The sequence below is a fragment of the Solanum verrucosum genome, unplaced genomic scaffold (assembly GCF_900185275.1).
Source record: "Solanum verrucosum unplaced genomic scaffold, falcon-dt-bn FXZP01000041.1, whole genome shotgun sequence".
Taxonomy (NCBI): Eukaryota; Viridiplantae; Streptophyta; class Magnoliopsida; order Solanales; family Solanaceae; genus Solanum; species Solanum verrucosum.
Genome location: NW_026020250.1, coordinates 166,862 through 192,759, shown reverse-complemented (window position 1 = coordinate 192,759; position 25,898 = coordinate 166,862). Strand labels below are relative to the sequence as shown.

At 30.8% G+C, this 25,898-nt stretch overlaps 3 protein-coding genes and 1 pseudogene across 3 annotated transcripts in view; 3 read left to right on the top strand and 1 right to left on the bottom strand.

The window, feature by feature from the left end:
• The window catches only part of LOC125833069 (uncharacterized), a 1,066,246-nt gene that overhangs the window by 896,239 nt on the left and 144,109 nt on the right, over positions 1–25,898 (top strand). The window lies entirely within an intron of this gene.
• On the bottom strand, positions 5,754–9,544 carry LOC125833072 (zinc finger BED domain-containing protein RICESLEEPER 2-like). The gene is made up of 4 exons (XM_049512228.1): positions 9,509–9,544; positions 8,354–8,593; positions 5,883–7,974; positions 5,754–5,797 (listed from the first exon to the last, which is right to left on the bottom strand). Exons 1-4 carry the CDS (start codon positions 9,542–9,544, stop codon positions 5,754–5,756), a joined length of 2,412 nt encoding a protein of 803 aa, XP_049368185.1.
• LOC125833064 (CBL-interacting serine/threonine-protein kinase 14-like) lies at positions 9,542–11,341 on the top strand. The gene has a single exon (XM_049512220.1). It carries the CDS (start codon positions 9,847–9,849, stop codon positions 11,197–11,199), a length of 1,353 nt encoding a protein of 450 aa, XP_049368177.1. The 5' UTR covers positions 9,542–9,846; the 3' UTR covers positions 11,200–11,341.
• LOC125833071 (uncharacterized) lies at positions 19,251–20,258 on the top strand (annotated as a pseudogene).

Below are 25,898 nucleotides of genomic sequence, written 5' to 3'. Positions count from 1 at the left end.
TTATTTTAAAATGTCTTGCTTTTGAATTTTTTCTATTTCATTAAATTTGGCTAGTGTACTTTGTCTCTTTTTTTCATCCTGGCTAAAGCCTAAGAGGGTGTTTGGATTGGCTTAAAAGTTGGTCAAACCTACTTTAAAGTCAGTTTTTACTTCTAAAAGTATTTGACAAATATAAAAAATAACTTAAAATAAATAAAAAATGACTTAAAATAAGTAGAGAAGTGTTTGGCAAGGTCAAGAATAACTTAAAATAAGTCAAAAATCAAAACGTAGGTCTCCCTCTACTTTTTATTTTTTGACTTAAAAGTCATTTTAGTTTGACTTTTTATTTTTGTCTGGGTCTGTTTAGATTGGCTTTCGGCTTATGACTTATAAGCCAAAAGCCATAAGCTAGGATTCCTAGCTTATGGTTTTTGGCTTATTTTTGTTATTTTGGCTTTAAAATTAATGCTTATAAGCACTTTTTAACTTTATCCAAATACTTCAAAACTGCTTAAAAGCTATTTTGGCTTAAAAGCACCTAAAATAAGTCAATCTAAACGGGCACTTAAAAACTACTTTTTTAAGTCAATCCAAACGGGCCCTAAATTTATGATTTTTCACTCCAATTGTTTAGTTAATTTGTTGACTTTTTTTTTAAAAAAAAAAACTAGGAAATGAGCTAACATGCATTCACATACTAAACTGACATGAAATCGTTCGTTAAGAAATCAAGAATTTATTAACGTTTAAAAACAAATGACATTAAAGAAATATAGAGCTTATTGAAGAGTTATATTTTTATTATTTTATTTACGATGGTTCAAGGATATTATTTGTAGATATGCTGTAATTTTATGTTCTCAATTTTTATGATTTGATAGATATTATGACGAACATGTATATTTTTAGATATTATATCTAATAGGTATGTTTTTCAATAATTAATATGATGTTACAATTCATCGTAATTGACAATGAATTTTTATGTAAATATCAATTATTTGACATTTATTATCAATGAAAAGCATATGAAATAATTTTACTTCAGCACCACACAAATTATTTGAATAATTTAATCATAATTTGTGAAAGAAAATTCGATCACTAATCGTAGTCAACAAAAGAAATTTCAGTCACTAAAAATACTTATAACGATCGAAGTTTGTTATTTTATTTCAATGTTTTAATGATCAGAGAATCATCAACAAAGGTAAAATTTGATCATTGTAGGTAAGTATAACTATCGTATTAATTATTGCCACTAATTAAATATATTCACGGACTAAATTTATAATCCGATTGTTACCTTTTAACATAGTAGCTTTTAGTGACATGTAACAATCATGTTATACACGATTATAAATTATTAGTGTCTTATAGTTTCCGAATTTGAACCTTTTATGTTCGCATTTTTCCTCGCTAGAGTCCTTATCTCTTGTAGTTTTAGAGTACATACATTTCAAGTAATAACAATTAATCAATAGTAATTAGTAATTACTAAACTAACGATAATTAATAAATTAATAACATTTAATAATTAATGAATAATAAATTAATAAATACTAGCTAAATAGCACATTACAATTGTAAATTAGCTTAACTAATTGACATATGATTAACAATTGAACAATTAATACAACTAACAGAGAATAAACAACTTTAAATAATGTACGTACTTAGACCATGAAAAAATTGTACGTAATTCGATCATGAAAAAATGTACATAGTAATAAAATTATGATTTAGATATTGTAACTTCAAGACCTAAACTAACAATAAAATAAACTTGAAAAAAAAAAAGTACTAATAAAATTATGTCTAAGGCCTTATAACTTCAAAATCTAAAATAACAACAAAATGAACTTGAAAAATGTATGTACTAATTAAAATAATGACTTAGGTCTTGTAATTAACTTCAAGAAAGAAAACAATAATAAAATAAAGTTGAGTAGCCTCCGAGAATTCTAATTGAAACTGAACACACCTTCTAGAGTCTCAATTCGAATTGAACACGTCTTGTAGAGTCTCACAAAATTTCAATGTCTACACTAATAAAGTTAAGATTTTAGGTTTAGTAAAAATATAACTTCTAAAAATTAGGATTTAGATCTCGTAACTTCAAGACCTAGAACAATAACATGAACATCGAACTTATAAATATTAATTTCAGGCATTGCATATACATAACTTTTTAATCTATCAGTATAAATTATTGCATGCATCAAGGGTCCTTTTAAGAGATAATACATAGACAATAGTCCAGATATAGGTCTAACGAGGTATGGACTGACACTTTGGATGTTGGATTGGTGATGCGACGCATCGACGAGGCTTGGGGGATTTTGAGGCTCCCCTCACTCCTCGCATCATCGATTATTTATTTAAATTGGCATTTATACGATCATTAAACTTGATCACATATAGTCTAATCAGACCCTTATGACGGTCATAGTTGAGTGATAGAGGCCACAAACTCATATCTTTCATCTCCTAAACCCTAATTATTAGTATATACATTTGAAGTAATAACAATTATATATTCAACTTATAAGAACAATCAATAAACTTATAATATTACTAAACTAACACATTTTACAATTAATAACTAATAAAAAGCTAAATAACACACTAAAATTTGAAAATAATGTATTATAATTTAACAATTAATACAACTAACATACAATAAATAATTCTAAGTAGTAATTAAACCCTATAATACACTTAAATTTAACCTACGTAAAAATATCATGGATTTATAAACCTAAATTTAAAAAGAAATCTAACATTAGGGTTTTCAAGGAGGTGGAAAAAATAGATTCTCAACATAAAATTAGTATCAAACATATATTGTAACACTTTAAGATTAATAATACGCCCTCTAACATTAAAATTTGCAAGGAGGTGGAAAAAATGATATTTATAATTTTTATATTATTTTTAATTTTATGTGTAATAGTTTAAAAATAATACTCCCTCCGTCCCATTTTATGTGGCAACATTTGACCGGGCACGGAGTTTAAGAAATAAATGAAGACTTTGAATTGTTTACCAAATTGCCCTTTAAAAAGTAGACTCATTTTTTTCTCTCCTCATAAATGTATTGGAGTATTATTTTAAGATTAAGTGGGACCAATAAAGGTAAAAAAAGAATTATACCTTTAAATACTTACCATATAAGGAAATCTGACATTCTTTTTGGAACTGACCAAAAAGGAAATAGTGGCACATAAAATGGGACGGAGGGAGTAATAACTAAACACATGGGGAAACATCCCTGCAAATACGAAATCCAAAAGATTCCAGATCAAGTCAATTGGAGTAGTACTGTTCCAAGTTCCAACTGGCAATTGGATATTGGATTATTAATTTTAATATAATATTTTGATCCATATAGTAACTCCAACCATATTTTATTTTACTCTTCAAATTCCATAAACGAAGGAGGAAAAAATAAATAGAGATTGGTACTCCAACCACCATTTTTAAAAAAATATTTGAAATCTAGTTCTTTAATATTATTTATATTATAATAGTTATAATTAATATATTATAAATCATATAAGATCATTAACTAAAACTCTAATATTCGTAATTAATTTCTAATGTACTATATTAATTTTTATAAAAGAAATTTATGAAATAAAAATAATAATATAATATTGAAAAGATGAAGAAAATTTCTTTTCTAATATATAAAATAGAAAAATCGATTAGAGATGATTGTGTCTAAAATAGAAATATAAAATAAAAGGATTAAGACCATCTCCAACCTACCTCTATTTTACTCTCTATTCTTTATATTTGAAGAGTAAAATAGAGAATGAGCTCACAAATCACTCTCTATTTCACTCTATGTTCTCCATTTATAGGTAGATAGAACTACTACTATTTTCCTTTTTGAATATTTTTTTATTATTTTTATTATATTATATTTTAATTAACATATTAATTAAATCTTTAATATTTGTATATCTTTTTAATGTATATAACATTTTTAAAAATATATTATTTAATATATACTACTTTCATCCAGAATTAACATTTTGTTTTAAAAATATTTTTTGTCACTTTTAAGTGATATAAATTAAAATTATTATTATTATTTACTATGAAGAATGCACAATTTTTAAATGATAAGATGAATTTTTTAATGTAAAAATACAATACAACATAATAATTTAAACATAAGATAACAAAACAATACATAACATAATAATTTAAAAAATCACAATAATAATTCAATAATCTGGTAAGTCGTTTCAATATTCACCAATATGCGAAGGTGTATGATCTAGAGAATTGTTGTTTTTGTGACCACAACAAAAATTGTTAGCTAGACATTAAAAGAAAAAAATATTCATTTTGACTAGGGCTGGACATTCGGTATTTCGGTTCGGTTTCGGTTTTTTTTTTTTCGGTTTTTTTCGGTTTTCGGTTTTTATACAACGTGTACCGAATACCGAACCGAAATAATTCGGTTCGGTTCGGTTCGGTTTTTATTATTTCGGTTCGGTTTATGTTATTTCGGTTCGGTTTTTGTTAGTTCGGTTTTTTTGTTATGGGCCTGCTTAGTGGGCTTTTTAAAATTTTGTAATTTTTTTGTTTATTTTATTTTATTTATATCTTTTTACTTATTTTACTCTATTTTTTAAATTATTGTATGATGAAAAGTACTAACTACGAAACTGCCGTTATCAATTATCATTGAAATTTGCCCTTGTTAATAAATTATAATTAAAATACTACTAAAAGTGTAAAAGCCAATAAATTATAAATTTAAATTAAGTACTACTAAAAAAGCATTGTGAGTAGTTCCAACTTCCAAGTTCCACACTTGTTGTTATCATTGTTCTTTTTTTTCTTTCAAAAAGTAACACACAATTACACAAATAGGCAAAGAGTTGTGATACAAATCTCTTTAACATTATTATAAAATATCATAGTTTTACTCAATGAATGTAGGGCAACTCAATTAAACTATCAACCTTTAATTTCCTAAGGAAACATTTAAATCCATTTTTATCCCCCTCAAAAATCGAATTAAAATGAATGAATCCTTAGAATAATACGAAATGATGTGGCGGTTTTAGGCCAAAAAGGCACTATCAAATAGGCCAAAAGGCACTAACAAGTAACAAGTAACAATTTAACAAGTAAATAAACTTCACTACACTTCACAAATACAATAATCAATTGATCATGCCATTACACAACAACACATTAACAATCTAACAAGTAACAATAATGCACCAATGTAGTTTTCATGAGACCACTTTCAAGTTTCAAGTGTCAACAATAACAAACAACAATAATGAGCAACAAACAATGTAGCCTCTTCCATGAGACCACCTTCAAGTTTCAAGTGTCAACAATAACAAACAACAAACAATGTAGCCTCTTCCATGAGACCACCTTCAAGTTTCAAGTGCCAACAATAACAAACAACAATAATGAACAACAAACAATGTAGCCTCTTCCATGAGACCACTTTCAAGTTTCAGGTGCCAACAATAACAAATAACAATAATGAGAAACAATGTAGTTTCTTGACTTTCTTCCATGAGACCACTTTGAAGTCTCAAGTGCCAACAAAATTACCAAAACACTAACAAAACTCGGTACTTTACACCTTTCTTCATTGTCTCGACTTTGGACCTTTTAAAATAAAATTAAATGTTAGAATACTACTTTTAAGATTAAAAAAAATGATATGATTAAATAAATGACGTATTAAACTCACCACTATTAAATACTTGAGACCTGCAAGCCAATCATAGATCAACAATGGAAGAGTTTCTTCCACTATTTGCCATCTCTATAAATAAGAAAATCAAATATGTCATACAACACAATAAGTCTTTTATTTTTTCCAAAAACAAATAAAAAATAAAAAGTCTTACCAAGTTCAATTTTTTCAAGAAACTCCAAACTTTCTTCAACACAAAGAAGCTTAGTTTCTTGTCTAAGCCAATCTTGAACACAAATAAGGCATTGCACACATTTGGGAGTCAATGAACTTCTAAAGGGATCAAGAATACGACCACCCGTGCTAAATGCACATTCCGATGCCACACTCGACAAAGGAATAACCAATACATCTCGAGCCAACTGTGAAAGTATAGGAAATCTAGGAGAATTAACTTTCCACCAAATCAAACTATCAAAGTCCTCAGATTCAGGCTCTTGGTCTTCAAGAAGATATCTATCCAACTCAGATTTAACACCTAAACTTCCAGAATCTTCCCTTTGTTTCTTCATGTAAAACTTAGTTCTCAAAGAATTTGTTTTCACATTTTGAGAAAGACCATAAGTAGATGAATCAGAGGAGTCAGATGAAGATGATTGATTTTTAGAACCTTTTGCATACTTACTTACATAGATCGCAAACAAATTCTTTAAGTAAGCATTTACTTCATTATTCACTATCTGTCCCTTTTCTTCCCCAAGTAATTCTTCAAGAGCAAAACTAACATACATAAATTTATTGCGAGGATCCAAAACAAAAGCAATAAAAAGCATTTTGTTCATCTTTTCAGGAGTATCCCAATATTTCTTGAACTTTTCTTTCATCCCCGAAGCCATTTTACTCAAATCAACATCATCACTTGTCATACATACTTTCAAGTATGCATCAAGCTCACATATATCCTCAAAATAAACATTACAAGTAACATACCGTGAACCTGAAACTTTCAATGTGAGCTCATAAAATTTTTCAAGAAACTTTGTGATATTCCTCACATTAGCCCAATCCTCATATTGAATTGAACCTGCAATACTTCCATCTTCACAAACATCAGTAGCAAGAAAAGAATTAAAATTACCATCATAAAGATCAAACCTCTCAAAAGCCTTTTCAAATTTTTCTGCCGTGTCCAACATCAAATAGGTGGAATTCCACCTAGTAGGCACATCTAAAGACAACATTTTATCACATTCTATTTTTTGCATTTCAACACATTTCAAGAAGTTTCTTGTCCTTGTAGAAGATGATCTAACATATTTCACCATTTGTCTCACCTGTTTGATAGAAGGACCAATTTCTTTCAAACCATCTTGCACAATTAAATTAAGTATGTGAGCCATACATCTCACATGGAGATGCTTACCTTCCATCATATTAGTTCCCCACATATCTAATTTTTTGGACAACTCTAAAACCGCCACATCATTTGAAGAGGCATTATCAACCGTAACAGTAAAGACATTGTCCAAGTTCCAATCAAGTAAACAATTACTAATACACTCAGCCAAATGCTCACCTTTATGACTAGTTATAGGACAAAAATTCAATATTCTTTTATGAAGCACCCAATCCCTATCAATAAAGTGAGCAGTCAAACACATATAATTGATTCTTTGCATCGAGGTCCATGTGTCTGTTGTGAGACAAATTCTTGGTTGTATTTCTCTAAAAGACATTTTCAAATTCATTCTCAATTCACCATAAACTTCATAAGAATCCCTTGTTATGGTTCTACGAGAAGGAATCCGAAACAAAGGTTGAACTTTACTCATAAATTTCTTAAAGCCTTCTTTTTCAACAAAACTAAAAGGTAGCTCATCCAAAATTATCATCTCAACTAAAGCTTTCCTACATACCTCTTGCTCAAATTTCCAAGTCTCTATCGAAGAACTGTTACTTTGAAAATTTAACAATTTTTGAATGCCAGGTGCAACAGGCGGGGGCTTATACACTTTACATCGGTTAGTCAAATGTTGTCTCAGTCCACTTGTTCCATTTCTAGTTGTATTAGCAGCATAGTTTTGTTTACAATGTAAACACTTTGCTTTAACTAATAAACCATTTTCAAAAAAAAATTCGAAGTATTGCCAAACAGTAGACCTAGGATCCATTTCTTTTCTTTTTTTTGTTTCCTTTGTGCCAATTGAGGCATCATTGCTAGTAGTAGGTGTATTATCCGTAGAATCAGCCATACTTATTCGACTTTGATTAGCCACACCCACATTTGATTGATTTTGTTCAGCCATCTATATAATAAAAAAAACAATTTCACAATGAATTCACACTTACATTATTAAGGAGCAAATAAGGAAAAGAAAATGACAATTGGATGCATTTTTTCATTGTGGTTTCTTTTTCTTTATTACTTTTGCTCTTTTTTTTTGTCTAAGATTTGACCCTTTGCTAGAAATTAGAAAATACAATATTACAATTATATAAATGAGCAAATCCAAATAAAAAAATAAAGTTTAAATATAAAAATTAAAAATATACAAATCTGAAATCTTTATTAGTTTATTTTAATGGATAGATCAAAATCCAAATGCACTAAAATATTCTCAAGTAATTGACTAAATGCAAGTTAAAAACTTAAAATTATTTTATATATTTATAAGAAAAAAATACCTCAAAGCTGATGGTTGTCGCTGCCGGTCGCCGGCTGCTGCTGTGCGTGGTGCTGCGGCTGCCTGAGCCCTGCTGGTCGACTGGGATTGGTGGCTGGCGGTTGCTACTGCTGTGTGTGCTGCTGGTCGACAGGACTGGCGGCTGCTGCTGCTGGTCGACGGAACTGGCGGTTGCTGACTTCCTGGTTGTCGCCTGCTGCTGGTCGCTGATTGTTGCTGGTTGTGCGGCTGCTGGCTGCTGCTAAAGCCTAAAGCAGAGCTTAGAAAGTTAGAATAATAGAATTTAGTAAAGTAAAAAAATTGAAAAGACCAAAAGGTTTAAAGAGTTTTGACCTAATTTAATTAAAAATATAATATTTATTATTTAATATAATATATTTCGATAAACCGAAATACCGAATAACACAAAAATTACATACCGAAAACCGAAACGAAATAACGAAAAATACAAAAACATACACCGAATACCGAACCGAAAACCGAAATACCGAAATACCGAAACCGAAATAGTTCGGTTCGGTTCGGTATTTCAGTTTTTCGGTGTTTTTGCCCAGCCCTAATTTTGACCTCCATAATGTATTAATAAAGCATTAATGAGACCCACTAATAATCTTGAAAGTTGAGTATTTATATAATGTTTATGTAACTGTATTTATTAATGATTCACTTTCATTTGAATTGTTCATTAATAGTATAATATATAATATATGCTGCAATTTATGTTATTTAAAAATTTTAAAATATAGTTTAATATTAATTAAATAATTTGAAACAAATACAATTTTATATTACATAAAAATTATATAGAGGGATTGTTTGGAAAAATAATAATTTATATTGTGAAATAAGAAAATAAAAATAAAATAGAAATAATAATATATTATTTAGAAAAGAAAAGAAAATTCTAGAGGGTAAAATAGATAATTAAATTAAAGCTAATTGTAGCTAAATATATTCTATATTTGACAAGTAAAATAGAGAATATCGCCAAAGATACCTTGAAGATGCCCTAAACTCAGTATGGTCTAAAAAAAAGGACAGAGAAAAAGAAATTGTTGGAAAAAAGAAGTGGGAAAACAAACAACCGTACGACGACGTGTGGGACCATCTTTCTCGTTTAAGTGAGAGACGGCAATATTCCTTCAACAATAAATACCTGTACAAATGCTATCACATTTTCTCCATATACCATAATTTGTTTTCTTTATCTCTCTTCTCTCTGCCCTTTTGCTTTAAGAAAAAATCAAATACATCTTCTTTGTTTTGCACTCAAAATTCTTCAACTACCATAGCCATTCTCTACACTTCTAGCGATTAACCCATTTTTTCTGCAAATTCCTCTCAATCCTCACTGATTGACGAAGACGGATACCGGAAAGATTGAATTATCAAAATTTCCAATATCGAGCAAATTTGATTTGCTCGGTGTTTTAATGCAAAGGGTAGAGAAAATTCACAAAGGGGTTACTAGTTTACCGGTTTGTGGATATAGTTATGCCAGAGATCATACATAATAACTATGAAGGCAGTCAATCTTTACTATCCGCTGCTGCGGCGATCTACGCTGAATTAACTCCGGCTGAATTACCTCCGCCGGAAGACGACGTTAATTCAAACCTTTTCGACAAATATGAGCTGGGAAAACTCCTGGGTTGTGGTGCTTTTGGTAAAGTGTATCATGCCAGAGACTTCAGGACGGCACAGAGTGTGGCGATTAAAGTCGTCAGCAAACAGAAAATACTCAAAGGTGGGCTAACGGGGCACGTCAAGAGAGAAATCTCTATCATGCGCCGGTTGCGTCATCCCCATATCGTGCGCCAACATGAAATTCTTGCTACTAAGAAGAAAATCTACTTCGTCCTGGAATTCGCTAAAGGAGGTGAACTCTTTGCTAAAATAGCTAACGGCCGATTTAGCGAAGATCTCAGCCGTCGATATTTCCAGCAGTTAATCTCTGCCGTTGGATACTGTCACTCTCGCGGGGTCTACCACCGTGATTTGAAACCGGAGAATTTATTACTCGACGAAAATTGGGACCTGAAAGTTACCGATTTTGGGTTAAGCGCTGTCAGGGATCAGATCCGACCGGATGGTTTGCTACATACACTTTGTGGTACCCCTGCTTATGTGGCACCGGAGATTTTGGCGAAGAAAGGTTATGATGGTGCTAAGGTGGATATATGGTCATGTGGTATTATTCTCTTTGTGTTCAATGCTGGGTATTTACCTTTCAATGATACAAATTTAATGACCATGTATCGGAAAATTTACAAAGGCGAATTTCGTTGCCCGAAATGGACGTCGCCGGAGCTGAAGAGGTTGTTGACCCGATTGCTTGATATCAACCCGGTTACTCGTATCACCATTGAGGAGATTAAGAATGACCCGTGGTTTCAAAAAGGGTATCAAGAGGTGAAATCAGATCATCACCCATTCGAATTCAAATCTTGGTCGGGTCCAGGTTCCACTGGAGAATTCCTTAACGCATTTGATATTATCTCGTATTCATCTGGTTTTAATTTCTCCAGTTTGCTTAAAGGCAATGGTGGATTCATTATTAAGGAACGATTCGTATCGAGGGAGACGCCGGAGAAGGTAATCGGGAAAATTGAGGAGGTGGCGGAGGCGGAGGGGATGACGGTGGCACAGAGGAGTGGCGCCACTGTGAAGGTGGAGGGGCAGAATGGTAATTTTGTGGTGATGGTGGTGGTTAACCGGTTAACTGAAGAACTGGTAATAGTTGAAATTGAGAAAAAGGAGAGTGATGGTGAAATTTGGAAGAAGAAATTCAAACCGGAGATAAGTAGATTTGTTTATCAAGGGGAAGGACCAATTTCTGGTAGCTGAAAAGTACATTTGGCCTAATTTTTATGAATTAATGATTTACTGAAAAATTATTAGGGAACCAAATTAATGTGTTGTACTTCTATTATTATGTTTGCTACTCTCTATAATAATTCAATGAATTATTGGCAATTTACTTATCAAACGTATAATTAACTTTAAGTCACTTAAATTGAGGAATGATTAGTGAAAACGTAATGACCATTTAAAGAAGAACAAAAATTTAACACTGGTGACCATTTTAACCTGCAATCTTTTAACATAATTTATAATATATTCAATATAATCTCACGAATAATTTATAATAATAATATATTTAATAAAATCTAACATCGATAATATGATGATGAGTATTTTTGTCCATGTGAATGTAGTGGACAAATTGAATTCGTCCACCTTCAAAAATTAGAATGGATGTAAAAGTCACAATCATAATGTTTTGGCCAAGATGAAAAGGATCCAAAAATTTGTACGAATAACAGTTCAGAGCTTTTAGCTTTTACGTTAACTTCCAAAAATTGCACAGACCATATTTTTCTTCATATATTCACACTTTGTATCTTCTTAACTAAGTTTTCAAATTAATTAATTTTTTGAATTTCTTTAAATATAATATTGCCATTCCTACTTTTGTTTTTAAAAAAATAAAATTAATTCAATCTCTTATATAATAAGTACGGAAAAAGGTCATATTTTTTTTAATGTATTTTTTAAAGAATTATATATATCCTCGTCTTATTCTTTTGATATATTTATTGTTACCATTCAACTTTGGACTTCTATTTATCCTTGACCAGTTAATTCCCATGTTTTCACCCTTATTATTATCCTACATAACAGTCACATGGATTTATTTATTCTCACATAAGTTGTATGATCAAGCAAAAATCCCTTTATCATTTCAGACGTAAATCAATTTTCTTACAACACACTCTCTTTTCTGTCTAACTTTTTTCCACACATTTCTTTTCTCAACCTTCATCCATTGGTAAAAAGATCAATTGTTGATCTGTTTATTCATATGGAAAGTTTTAATCTTTTAGGCCTTTTTAGAGAATTCTGGCTTGTGGGTCTGTTTGATTTTGTCTATACTTGTATAGTTTCATGTTTTATGTTATAAAGTTCTGATCTACTTTGCTTTGTGGAGGAGTGCTCATTGTTGTTCGGATCTTGATTGGATCCGAGCTTCCCAAGCTCTATGCTGTTGGGAAACTCTGCAAGGGTCTTTTATATATATATATATATATATATATATATATATAATTTGTTTAACCTAAGAATACATGAGCAAATACAATTATTTTCCTTAATGAGTATTCTATACAATAGATCCTCATCTAATTAAGATCTTATTTATTTGCTATTAACGAAAGTCTAAATCTTAATTATTTAGATTGCAGTCCATTAAGTACATTTGTTTATTACTCTTTCGTTTATTTTTATTTCTCACTATTTGACTTGACACTCAAATTAAGAAAATAATTATCGATATATGTATTTTATTAAACTATCCTTATTAAATGATGTTTAGTATTAAATCTTAAAAAATATTTTAGAAAATAAGTATTTAATATCTTTTATTGATATTTCAAAAATAATAAATAAAAATAAAATTTTATTTTAAAAATAAGTGACGACTTCTTACTACCATTGAATGAGGCTTAAAGTGTCTGATTTTGTCATCTAAACTTAAAGTCTTTAAATCATTGAGTGCTATTTATTAAACTATTAAATGCTTAAACAACGACTGACGCATACTTGACGCTCTTTTTACTCATTTGATGCAGCAATGGCTATGGCTTGATTATAGATGATTAGAAGACTATAGGATCAAATTCGCTCTTCAAAAAACTGCTCGTCTCATATCGTCTGCCTGTCTCATAAGTGTGGAACCTGGTCTTTTTCGATTCCAGCCTCTCCCTCGAATACATAGGGTAGGTAGGGCTGGGTGAGAAATGGTTCCCTCTTGCCAATAAACTTTCCCCGACTTTCGATTAACCTTACTCATAAAGGGTCTTACGGTCGGGAGAACTACCTAACTAAAGAAAAATAGTGTTCTTTCTCTTCATTCATTTGATATAATTTAGATACATTAAGTTTATAATAACTGATATATTTTATGTTTATTAGCTTAGTGATTAAATTAATATTTTCTCAAAGATATTATTAATATAATATTTAATTATTATATTGTTTTAATTTTATCTTATGATTTTTTTTATCAAATAATAAACTTGTTTTTATTGAATTTCTATTTTTCTAGTATTTAATTATTATTTTATTTAAATTGTATATTTATTATAATTATAAATAATAAATAAATAAATAAATATTTTACACACATTCAAATGTTGAAAAATAAATAGTTTTAATCATTCAATGTTCAGTTTTAGAGATAATATCTTAATCATTTATATGTCTATTAAAATTCAAACGTCTTAATCTTAATGAAAATAAAATAACATAAATTTAAGATATTTAGAAAAGTGATATAAGTACTTTCTATTTATTTCGATTCAAGAGTTTTAGTAATTTCTTAATGTAATTTTCAAATAATAATTGTTACTCATGTTGTCCCAATCTATGTGGCACATGTGAAATTTCGACAGTTAATCACATTTTAATATGTTTTTCAAATATTTTAGGTTGTTAATTATTGTGCTTTCACTTTTTACATAGCTTAAATTTAAAAATTAATCAAATTAAATAATTTAACTAATTTTTTAAAAAAACATTCAAATTCTAAATATTTTTTGCGAAATGTATGGCTAAATTAATTATATAAAAATACAGAAGAAAAATGCCATAAACTTTATAAAAATTAATTGATAAAACAACATAGGAGCAAAATGAACAATGAAATAAACTAATGTTGCTAGTAGTAAGGTTTGAACCTGAGACCTTTGACATTATAAGCTCCAACCAATAACTAAGTAGCTAAATTTGCGGTGAAACATACATGTTGACGTCCAGTTGTGTCCTTATTGCCACTTATAATGTTGACACCCAGTTGTGTGCTTATTGCCACTTATATATTAGTAATAGATACTTTGATGTACTTATTATATTTAAGAATAGGCCTTAGAGAAAGTATAAGTATTTGATTTTAAAATACATAAAGTATATTCAAAATTAAGTCATATTATAGGCATGTATAGTATAATTAATTCTAATTTATACGAGATATGATATGTAATAAGAATGTGTGAACTAACAATATAGAAATTAAATTATTAAATGGGTTAATGCCATTTTTTTATCCCTCAAATAATATTAAATTATAATTTTAATCTTTATGGTATCTCTTTTTAATACATTTAACCTTCAATATATTTGAAATACAAACTTCTGGTCATTCTACTTGTGCAATAATCACAAATTTTCACAACTGTTCCATCATCTTTTTACCCGCATATTATGTAAGTCGATATTATTGCTTCATATTCCAGAATAACATACTTCTAAAAATAGTTCAAATATAACACATTTCTTATGAGCAAAATCACACATGTTAATTGATTGAATGTTAAATTAAAGCATAGTTTATTTTTATTAAAATTAATGTCTGAATCTGAATGCATATTTTAATGATTAAGATATTATCTCTAAATCTGAACATTGAATAATTAAGACTAGGGGTATCAAATAGACGAATTGGATTGAAATTAGAGATAGTAAAATGGGTTGAAATAGAAATTGAGTTGGGTCCTGACCGCCCAAGTTTACTTTGAGCTCAAATTGGCTTAAGTTTTATAACCAAAATTAGAATATCAACTTGAGAAAATTTTAAAAAAGAAGTTACAAATGGATAGATAGATCCTAAAAGTTATAAAATAGATAGTAATTCATACCTTCATTATAGGAACATACATAATAAAGAGTCTTAAAGCATATTGAAATGAGAGATTAAATTGGGCTCAATTGATGATTCTCTTAAAATAGGTTAAGACTTGAATTAGTTGAGATTGAACCCAATTCAAATTATCTTGAGCTCAATCCTTAAATTTTGAGCGGATTAGGCGAATCAACTCATTTTTGACACCTCCAATTAAGACAGTTAATTTTTCAACATCTATAGTAATTTTCTAATCATTAATTACCATGTAAATAATCTCAATTTTCAATATTTTAATCCTAGTTTAATAATGCGTGTGAACCACACCGTGGGCCCTAATACATAATTGAACATGTGTTTACACCAGAGAGTCAAATTTTGTATTTGTATATTATATCTGTAAGAAGCAAATAAGAATATGGGGTGACGTTGGGTTCTTAATTTTTTTAATCCATTTTATTTTGTCATTATTAGGTATTTGTCATTATCAGTAAATAAATAAATAAAAGTCTTATAATTGAAATGAAAATGTGTTTAGTACACTAATTTCATGCCAGGAAAAGGGAATATCCTTTTTCATATAATGGAACCCAATGGCTGACTGATAATGGCACTGTCTTATTTTTTATTTATGTGAATTTTCTGATGAAAAAAAAAGAAAAGAAATATGATGGGTGAACTGACAGAAGAAATAATTAGGTACGTGAAGGTCATTATCAAATTGATGAGCCACTTAAATTAAATTATATACAAGAGAAATAAATGAGATTATAATAGAAAATATCAAGTTAGGACAAAACAGTGAAAAGTACCAATGTTTTGATATGTAGAATACTACGAATGTTTCTATGTTTACAGGACAAATAATTGAGCGGCAGTGAGCTGTATGTTTAACAGTGTGTGGATATATCTTTGGTTGGTCATGTTCTCACTTTTAATAAAATCTTATTGGAAAATACATAAAAACCTTTCGAACTTGGCACGAGAATTTACTTTAGTACTTAAACTACACGGGTGTTTACATACCCCTCTTAACATATTTGATGTGAATTATTTTCAACTACACGTCGCTAAGTGTTTAAAAAATATCTTACCCGTTTTATGTAACCCTTACGTTCCCAAAATAGAACCTGAACCATTTCTAAATAATATCTCTAAATCTCTAAGCCCGATTCTCATTTTCTCAAATCTACAAGACCTAATCTGAAGGTTCTTCTTTCGTTAGCGTGAAGGATTTGCTGAGTTTAGGATTTTCGTGAAGAAACAAAGGATTTGCATGAAGAAACAAAGTTACCAGGTTAGTAATCTTCGTTTAGATGATTGTAGCATTTGACTGAGTTTAGGGTTTTCGTAAAGCTTAATTTCTTTTGATATTTTCAGTTTGACTATGGATGTGTACGTCAACTTAAGGTTTCAACATGGTGGAAAACTACAACAAAAACCTCGTATTAAGTATGAAGGGGGTATTGTCACTGGTTGTTTTGGTGTAGATGTTGATAAATTCTCCTACTTTGAAATTGTTGACATAGTTAAAGAAATTGGCTATAACTGTTCTGCTTGTGTTGTTTATATTAAACCACCTAAATGTCGACATGTTGTTGAAGTTAAAAGTGATAGGGATATTATGGGTATTGTACCTCAGTTAAAAAATGGAGATATTGTTGAACTTTATGTGACTCAGTTAGTTCAAGAAGCTGTTGTGGCTCCCCCCCCCGAAATTGAATATTTAAATGATGTGGGTGGGGAATCTAATGCTACTTTTGATAAGGAATCTATCAAACTTTCGAGGGTAGTGAAGGTTTAGGGTTTGAAGAGGTTGCACAACCCCAAGAACCTATTGTGGGTGAAGATTTGGGTGAAGTGTTGGGTAGGGCTTCTGCTAGTGTTGGAGAGGAATTGGGTAGGGCTTCTGTTAGTGTTGGAGAAGACGTGGATGGTACTTCTTCTGCTGCTGCTGCATTTGATATTCCAAAAGTTGGGTCTGATTGGGAAAGTGAAACAGAAGCAAGTGATGATTCAGACAATGCAGATTTGTCTGATGAAGGAGAATATGAGTATGGTAGTGATGTTCATGAGGAGGTTATAAATCTTTGGAAAGAGAAAAGGGTTGCTAAAATAAAAAAGAGAAAAGACAAGGGCCTTAGATCTGAATGAGCTGATTTAGAAAAAAAAGGAGTTGATTTGGGATATGATGAATATTTATCTAAGAAATAAACTACTTTAGAGGGTAAGATAGTTGGAGATGAGCCCTACTTTGATTCAGATGAAGCTGTTAGTTTTGAAATAACTACTGATGAAGATGTGAATGAGGAAGATGAGGTTGAACAACCTATAAGAAGACAAAGGAAAGCAAGAAGAGCAAAAAGAAATAAAAAGAAAGTTGTATTTGATCCTAGCTGTCAGTTAATAGTTTGGGAGACTGGTCTTGCTTTTGAAAGTGTTAAGCAGTTTAGAGAAGCTATTACTAGATATGCAGTTCAAGAACATGTTGAATTAGATAAATATGTTAATGAAGCAACTAGAGTGAGGGTAAAGTGTATAGCTAGTTGTCCATGGTTATTGTTTGGAAGTATTGATTCAAGAACAAAAGATTTTGTGGTGAAGAATTATAATCTAGTACATAAATGTAATGGCACAACCAAAAATAAATTGGTGAATTCAAAGTACTTATCAGAAAGGTACAAGGACATATTATTTCTGAGCCTGACATTAGAGTTTTTTAGTTTCAAATTTTTGTGAAGAAAGAGTTAGAGGTGTATGTGGGGAGAAGTGTAGCAAGGAAAGCTAGAAACATTGTGTTGCAACAAATTATAGGTGATCATGTGGAGAGTTTAAAAGAACTTTGGATTATAGAGATGAGCTCTTAAGGACTAATCCAGGTAGCACATGTGTGGTGAGACTTAGTGAAAAAACTTTTGAAGGTGGCAGAAAATTGTTTCAATCATTTTACATATGCTTTGATGCTTTAAAGAAGGCATTCAAAGCTGGAGCTGGAAGATGTATAGGATTTGATGGTTGCTTCTTGAAAGGTGTTTCTAGAGGTCAATTACTTGTGGCTGTTTGTAAGGATGGGAACAATCAAATGCTACCACTAGCATGGGCAGTTGTTGAGGTTGAAAGCACATTCACTTGGAAATGGTTTATGAAGCTTATAAGAGATGATCTTGAGCTAGGAGATGGAACATAATTGACAACCATTGCTAATATGCAGAAGGTATTTTTTTTCATTTATTCATTTATTTCCTTTTTCATTTATTCATTAAGTTAGATTTCATGTTATTCTAAATATTGTTAAAGGGTATTGACAAAGCTATTGAAGATCTTCTGCCAAATGCAGAACAAAGAATGTGTGCAAGACATGTTCTAGCCAACTGGTCTAAGAATTGGAAAGACATTGAAAAAAGAAACCATTTTTGGAGATGTGCCAAATCTACATATGAACAAGAATTGAGAAGAAATTTGAATCATATGGAGAAGTTAGGTGATAAAATATGTGATGGCTTACTGTGGTACAATATAGAGAGGTGGTCTAAATTATACTTTCAGTTTTTTAGTTGTTGTGATAATGTTGACAACAACATGGTTGAAAGCTTTAATTAATGAATTTTGGGGCCAAGACACAAAACTATCATCACAATGCTTGAAGAAATAAGGATCAAAGTGATGAGAAGAATAGGACAATTGAGCGAGTTCTGTGATACTTGAATAACAAACATATCTCCAATGTCCCTAAAGGTATTGACAGAGAGCACAACAAAGCCAATGAAATGTAACTTTGAATGGAATAGTGAATATGGTTTTGAGGTTAAAGACAACTGGGGGTAACACATTTGTTGTGAATCTAGGCAATCAAATATGTACTTGTAGATCTTGAATGCTAAAAGGTATACCTTGTTGCCATGCTATAGCTGCACTTCATTTTAGAAAATTGGAGCCCATTAACTATGTTGCACATTGGTATAGCAAGGAGACTTATCTCAAGATCCATAGTCACTACATTCAACCAGTTACTAACATGGAAATGTGGCCACAGTCAACCAACCCTTCTGTTATACCACATGTTATAAGAACACTACCAAGAAGGCCTAGAAAGTGTAGGAGAAAAAACAGAATGAAAACAAAACAGGAAAATTGTCCAAGTGAGGTGTTGAGATGACTTGCAGTTTTTGTCATGCAAAGGGTCATAATAAGAGGGGCTGTCATTTGAATAGTCAAGCTAATGCAGGCATATGAAGAGGAATGGGGAGAGGAAGAGAGATTAGTTCAACAAGGTCAAGTGTTGGTTCTTTTACAATACCAACTGAATCACAATCAAACACAAAGAGAGGAAGAGGTCGACCAAGAGGTTCTAAAAAACATGTAATGTTTATATTAATTCATTTAGTTGTTATTTTACATCTTAATCAGTCTAATATTTTTGTTGATCAACTTATGTTATAGGCTAGTGCTACTGGAAAGCGAAGAGGAACTACAACTATTAATGGAACAAGAATTGGTGTTGCTGTTGATGGTTCTGTTGCCACTGGAAGGGGAAAAGGAACTGGAACTGGTTTAGCTGGAAGGGGATGAGGAACTGGTGTAGCTGGAAGGGAAAGAGGAACTGGTGTAGCTGCTACTGCTACTAATGTTCCTGATGCTATTGGAGGAGGGAAGAGGCCAAGAAAGGTTGGAATGGGATACTACATACATAGAGTGGTTTTACAATCCACAATCTATGTTGTCTTAATTATTTACACACAATTTTAACTTATCAAGCATGTAAGACAACATATTTTTGTGAATCTTGCCTGGAATGCCTATGAACTCTTTAATAATGACTGAAAATCTTGGGCATCATAAACCAAGATCAGGCTTAAAATGAAAAGGAAATGCTGTTGTAACTCAACAAGGTCTTCAAGAGATGAGAGAAAATAAAAGAATGAGAACAAGGTACAATGCTGCTGAAGTTTGATATGTAGACTGCTTTAGTTTGATATTTTAGTTGTTTTTGGAATAATTATGCAGTTCTGACTGTTTTAGTTTGATATTTTAGCTGTTTTTGGAACAATTATGCAATTGTGACTGCTTTAGTTTGATATTTTAGTTGTTTTTGGAACAATTATGCAGCTGTGACTGCATTAGTTTGATCTGTTTGTTTTTGAAATAATTATGCTGCAGTTGTGACTGCATTAGTTTGATCTATGTTTGTTTTTTAAACAATTATGCAGCTGTGATTGCATTAATTTGATCTATGTTTGTTTTTAAACAATTATGCAGCTGTGACTGCATTCGTTTGATATTTTAGCTGTCTCTTTTTGAAACAATTATGCAACCAGTTTTGCATTACTTTTATGTGTAAAATTATGCAATTGTTACTGCAATTTAGTGAATGCAGTTATAAATAAAACACAAATGAAATACACAAACAAGCAAATTACATTAAGAGACTAAGAAGAACACACAGTTCATTACAAAAGAGTCTTGCACCTAATTGATTACAACATAAACAGTGCTACACTACACCATCATTGATCTCACTACATCAAGAGCTTAAGGTAACTTCATTGAACCTTTCTTCATATATATCACCCGGAACCAATAGCTTATAGCTATAACCACAACACAATAACAAGCTACAACAAAAAAAGCACATTCTGCCATGTTCTTCTCCAATTATTCTGCATTCCTTTCATCTTCTCAACTTCTTCTTGCAACATTTTCAATTTCATACCTAGGCAATCATCATCTTGTTTGAAATCTTCAGGCTTGTCAACTTCTTCAGTAACCTCAACCAATTCAAATGCTGATGTTTGAGAGGATTCTACTATATTCTCAAGATCACCCAAATTCTGTAGTTTAAAATCACAAATTTCGACCTCGGATCAATATTTTCTTTATTCTTCCAACACCAAAAGTGGCAAGATCTAGGACCTTCAATAATGAAAAAGGATGAAGGAATTAGTGGTTAATCAAAATTCTTAATCGGCTAAAAAAATTAAACGAAAATGATCTTTACCCCATAATAAGGACATGACCAATATCTTCTTTTGGGGTTATTTGAAGTCCAAGATGTTTTCAAATGCATCACAAGTCCATGATTACAATAACAATTTTTCTTTATAGTATAATCATCTTCTTCCATACAAAGGTTTGTCAAGTTAATAGATCGCATTGTGTGCTTCAATTTTGTGCAAGAAGGAACGAGAATATGGATAAAACAGATAATAAGGAAAAGGGAGGAAACAAAAATCAAAATAATAGATGAAGAAGAATAAGTTTGAATCTTACATTTTGAAGAACAATTATTCCTTCAAAGATTCAACTTTTAGGTTTGAAGAGCTAAGATTTGAGAAAATTCAAGAAAAAAATAAATAAATTAGGTCACCATTTTCGGATCATTGGGTTGGTGAGGGAGAAGAGGAAATTAGGGTTCTTTAAAAGTGAAAATTGATCTTCAAATACGTAATGGATCAGATATTACTGTTAGAGGGGCAAATTTGATTTTAAAAAAAAGTTAAAAGATGAATAACGCGCCGTTCTAAGCTGTATTAACACGCGCACAAGGTTGGTGTTCGGAGGGTTGAAAATAATTCACATCAAATATTTTAAGGGGTGGAGGTATATAAACACCCGTATAGTTTAAGTACTAAAGTAAGTTCTCGTGCCAAGTTCAGGAGTTTTTTTTTTCTTTTATGTATTTTCTCTTATTATTATTATATTCCTTTGAGGATTTGTAAGGAGGATTTAGTAGTTTTAGAATAGTAATGTAGATCATCAAAGAATTAAGTAAAATTTCATGTGTATGGGTGAAAATCCCATTTTGACATTTGATGGGACTTATTCGAGATGCATGTAAGTCAAAGTCTAATTAGATCCAACTCTGTGAGAATAATAACACTACATACAACCTTGAGTCATACCTGATAAGGCTATTCTTGTCCAATGGAGATTCGAAAAAATAATGCAGGCACATCTCTCTATCTCTGGTGGCGAGATTGAGAGTGCGTTAGTAATCGTTCAAAGATAATACCTATTAACAACCGTTTCTAAAGAATTGTTGTTCCTGTTTATTACTCTCTCAGTTTCATTTTGATTATTTAATTTTTACTTGTCATAGAGTTTAAGAAAAAATAGACTTTTGAATCTTATAATCATAAACTAATGATATGTGGAATGTGCTAAAAAAAATTAATGCCATGTAAAAAGTTAAAAATAAAAAAATTGTCAAAACAATTTTTCTTTCTTTTGAAACGAACTAAAAAGAAAAGTAAGAAAAACGAATTAAAATGACCTAGAAAGTATTTCTTATGACATACATTAACAAGTTATAGCATCAAGAACATTCTACTAGCTAATTATAATATCCATGTCCCCTTGAACTTTGATTATAATTCAATTGCTATTATAGCATCCTCGAAATTGATGCCGTGATCAGCCTTAAAGCTCATTGATAGGAACGAAGTCAGATACCTTCTCCGTTTTTAATTACTTATCCAGTTTTACTTTTTTAGTTGTTCCTAATTACTTGTCTATTTTGACAAATCAAGAAAGGACAATTTTTTTTACCTATTATATCCTCAATTAATTTCTTTGAAAAATGTAGAACTTCTTGAAAATCTTAAATTTTTAATTCATCCACTTCATAATTAATAGAGATAAATGGTAAACTTATTATGTCAATCATTGTTTTCTTAATAGGTGTATCAATTCAAAAGTGAACAAATAAGTATGATATATAGAAGAAAATGACAACCAATCAAAGTTATCCTAGATTTCAAAAAGGATAAAACTAAATGGCACGACCTGGCACGACAGGTGTAAATGACCGAAATACCCTATGGCTCCAAAACCACCTAAACTTCCCTCCAAAAAAACAAAACCACCTTTGACTTTTTCTTTTTTATTTACTTTCTCCCTTACTTTACTCATTTTATCTCCTTCACTTCACCCATCAGTTGTGATTTTATTTTGTTGATCCATTTGTTGTTCGATTTATAAATAGAAAGTATATAATTTTAACAAAATGGATCCGAATAGTCAGAATAGTCAATTAACTCAAGTGTTGAATGATGTATTGGGGTTAGTTAAGGATGATAGTTTGTTGTCCCAAAATGATGAACATGATCAAAATTCCGAGGTAGCATACGGTGATGAGCCTGAAGCATATTTGCACAGTGATGATGAAGGTCTTCTTTACTTGGTTTATGAAGCAATGAATCAACCGGAGCAAGAGGAATCAATAAGTGTTAGTGACAGAGAGGAATATGAAGTTGACGAAGAATTAAATGAAGATGAAGATACAATCAATGATAATAATTTTACAGACCAACAATATATAGAAGGCCCTGTTGCAGGTATGGTCTTTGGTAGTGTTGAATCTCTTTTTGCGTTTTATAAAGAACATAGTCGTTTAACTGATTTTGGTGTTGTTAAAAAGAGTTCAAAAAAGAAAGGTTGTGAATATGCTAGGTATGTCTCATTTACTTGTGATAAGAGTAGAAAAACAACAGCTAGGAATTCAAGTAAAAGGGTTAATTGTAAATGTAGAATTAATTGCATTGTGTTGGCTGATGGGTCATATCGGGTTACAACAGTTACGTTCGAGCACAATCATGAATTGAAACCATCTTTGTCACGTTTTTTATGTTGCCACAGGCAGATAAGTAGGACATTAAAGAGAAGTTTTGAAGCCCATGACATCACATGAATTAGACCTGCCAAAAGCATTAGACTTTTGGAAGTCCAAGTAGGTGGTCCTGATAGAATGGGATGCACTCTGAAAGATTGTCAATGTCACACCCCTATTTTTCCAATTAAAGTGACATTTGCAAAAGGGATTATTTTATTTTTGAGTCGCCACTTGGAATTGAGTTTTGGTGTTCCAAGTCACATTTCTTTTTAATCCCAATCAAAGGGAAATGACTTTATATTTTTTTAGTCTGTGAACTAGAAATTCGGGTAAGGAATTCTGTTGACCTAGGGAAAGGTATTAGGCATCCCTCGAATCCCATGGTTCTAGCATGGTCGCTTTTATCAACTTATACTTGACTTAAATTATTTTTCGAATACATTATAGGCCATGATTTGTTCACATTTATATTTTTTGTTGAACTTTTATTTGGTCTCAACCTAGATGCGTAACCGCATTCTTGATCTTGACATTTAGAGGCATAATTGTCTTTCTTCGCATCACACCTAATAATTTTATCTATAAGTCTTATGTTAAATTAATGAAAGTTAATTATATTTTTTGGATAAGGTGCGTCACCGCATCCTTGAGTTTCTTTTTTAAATGTCTCAAGAAAGATATGTAACCACATTCTTAATTGAAACCGACTATTTCAACGGATCATATATTTTAATACTTTACCTATTACTAGAAAGTTTAGGTGTATTATTAATGATTAAACTATCTCTACTATTTATATTTTGAAAGACTAATTACATGATAAAAGTCTAAAATCTTAAACAAATATAAAGTTATTTTATATTAAAATTTGACATAGATGCATTTATATTTTTAGTATATTTACAAGTCATGACAAAAACATAAAAATAAAATAAAAAAATTGTGTAACTCTTCATTTCTTATTTTTTCTAGGATGAACATTTCTTAATTAATAATAGCATAGGGTACAAGATGAAAAGCAATGAGATTAAACATGCATAAAATTTGAGCAACTTTATAACATTAAAATCAAGTATTATATTATCATAAAAATCAAATTATACAATAAAGTTAAATGGTACCTCTTGCGAAAATTCAATTCACGAAAAGGAAGCAATTCTAATAAGAAGCTACGAACTCGAAACCACAAAAGTGAACCTCGACCTCAACTTTTGTTTGTGAGTGAAAGAAAAATATAAATAAAATGTGAGTGTTTTTTTTTCCGTGGGTCTGTGTGTATGTTTGCTGATTTTTCACTCTTTTTCTTTTCACCGTGTCTTTTTCTCTTGTACAAATTGTTGTAGATTGTTAGTATTATTTTTTGTTTTCCTGATTCTCTCCTCCTTTTTTTTCTTTTTGCTGTGTGTTGCTTTATATAGGGGTAGGAGTATGTTTTCTGATTGTGTACGTGTGGGTAGTATGAGGGGGCAATGGGAGAAGTGGGGTGAGATGTGGGTAAGTGGGGTAGTGTAAGTTAGTTTTAGGTTACTTTTTTTATAATATAATATAATATAATAAATTGAATAAAATTGAATAGCTAATAATAAATTGTACATAAGAAATACTAGCATATTTATTAAACTAAAATAAAAATAAAACATATCTTTTTTTGTTATTTTTAAATCTTTTAAAATAAACTTACTAAAATAAGATAAAAGAAAAATTATCTAAGAAATATTTATGTACTAAAAATGGTGTACGACCTTAAGTTCGGTAAAAAATTACGTGTCTACAGTCAAAATTACATTCTTCAACAACGGAGGATGAGGACATTGGCTTGCGATGCTGCAACAATAAAAAAGTTCTTCCATGCAAATGAAAGACGATGAATTTTTTTATGTAATCGACATGGATAATGCTGCAAGACTTCGCAATGTAGTGTGGGTTCACACACATTGCAAGTATACGTATCGGGAGTTTAGTGATGTTGTTTGTTTCGATACAACCCACTTGATGAATCAATGGCGCATGCCTTTTGCATCGTTTGTTCGTGTGAATCAGCACGAACAGTCTATTCTTTTGGGCTGCACTTTGCTCACAATTGAGGATATCGATACATACAAATTTGTGTTATCGACTTGGCTGGCAGCAATGGCCAAAGTACCTCCAACGGCTATCCACACTGATCAATGTGAGAGTATGTCACGACCCAGACCGTCGTGATTGACACCCACACTAACCCTCCGGTGGAAGAACCATTAATACTAATTAGGTAACCCA

Excerpts from the sequence above, each read along its gene's own strand:
- LOC125833072 (XM_049512228.1), bottom strand. The coding sequence starts at position 9,544 with ATGGTATATGGAGAAAATGTGATAGCATTTGTACAG. Across the intron at positions 7,975-8,353 it reads CGACAACCATCAGCTTTGAG|ATGGCTGAACAAAATCAATC; the intron begins GTATTTTTTTCT and ends TTTATTATATAG. Across the intron at positions 5,798-5,882 it reads TCTTGAAAAAATTGAACTTG|AGATGGCAAATAGTGGAAGA; the intron begins GTAAGACTTTTT and ends TCTTATTTATAG.
- LOC125833064 (XM_049512220.1), top strand. The coding sequence starts at position 9,847 with ATGCCAGAGATCATACATAATAACTATGAAGGCAGTCAATCTTTACTA.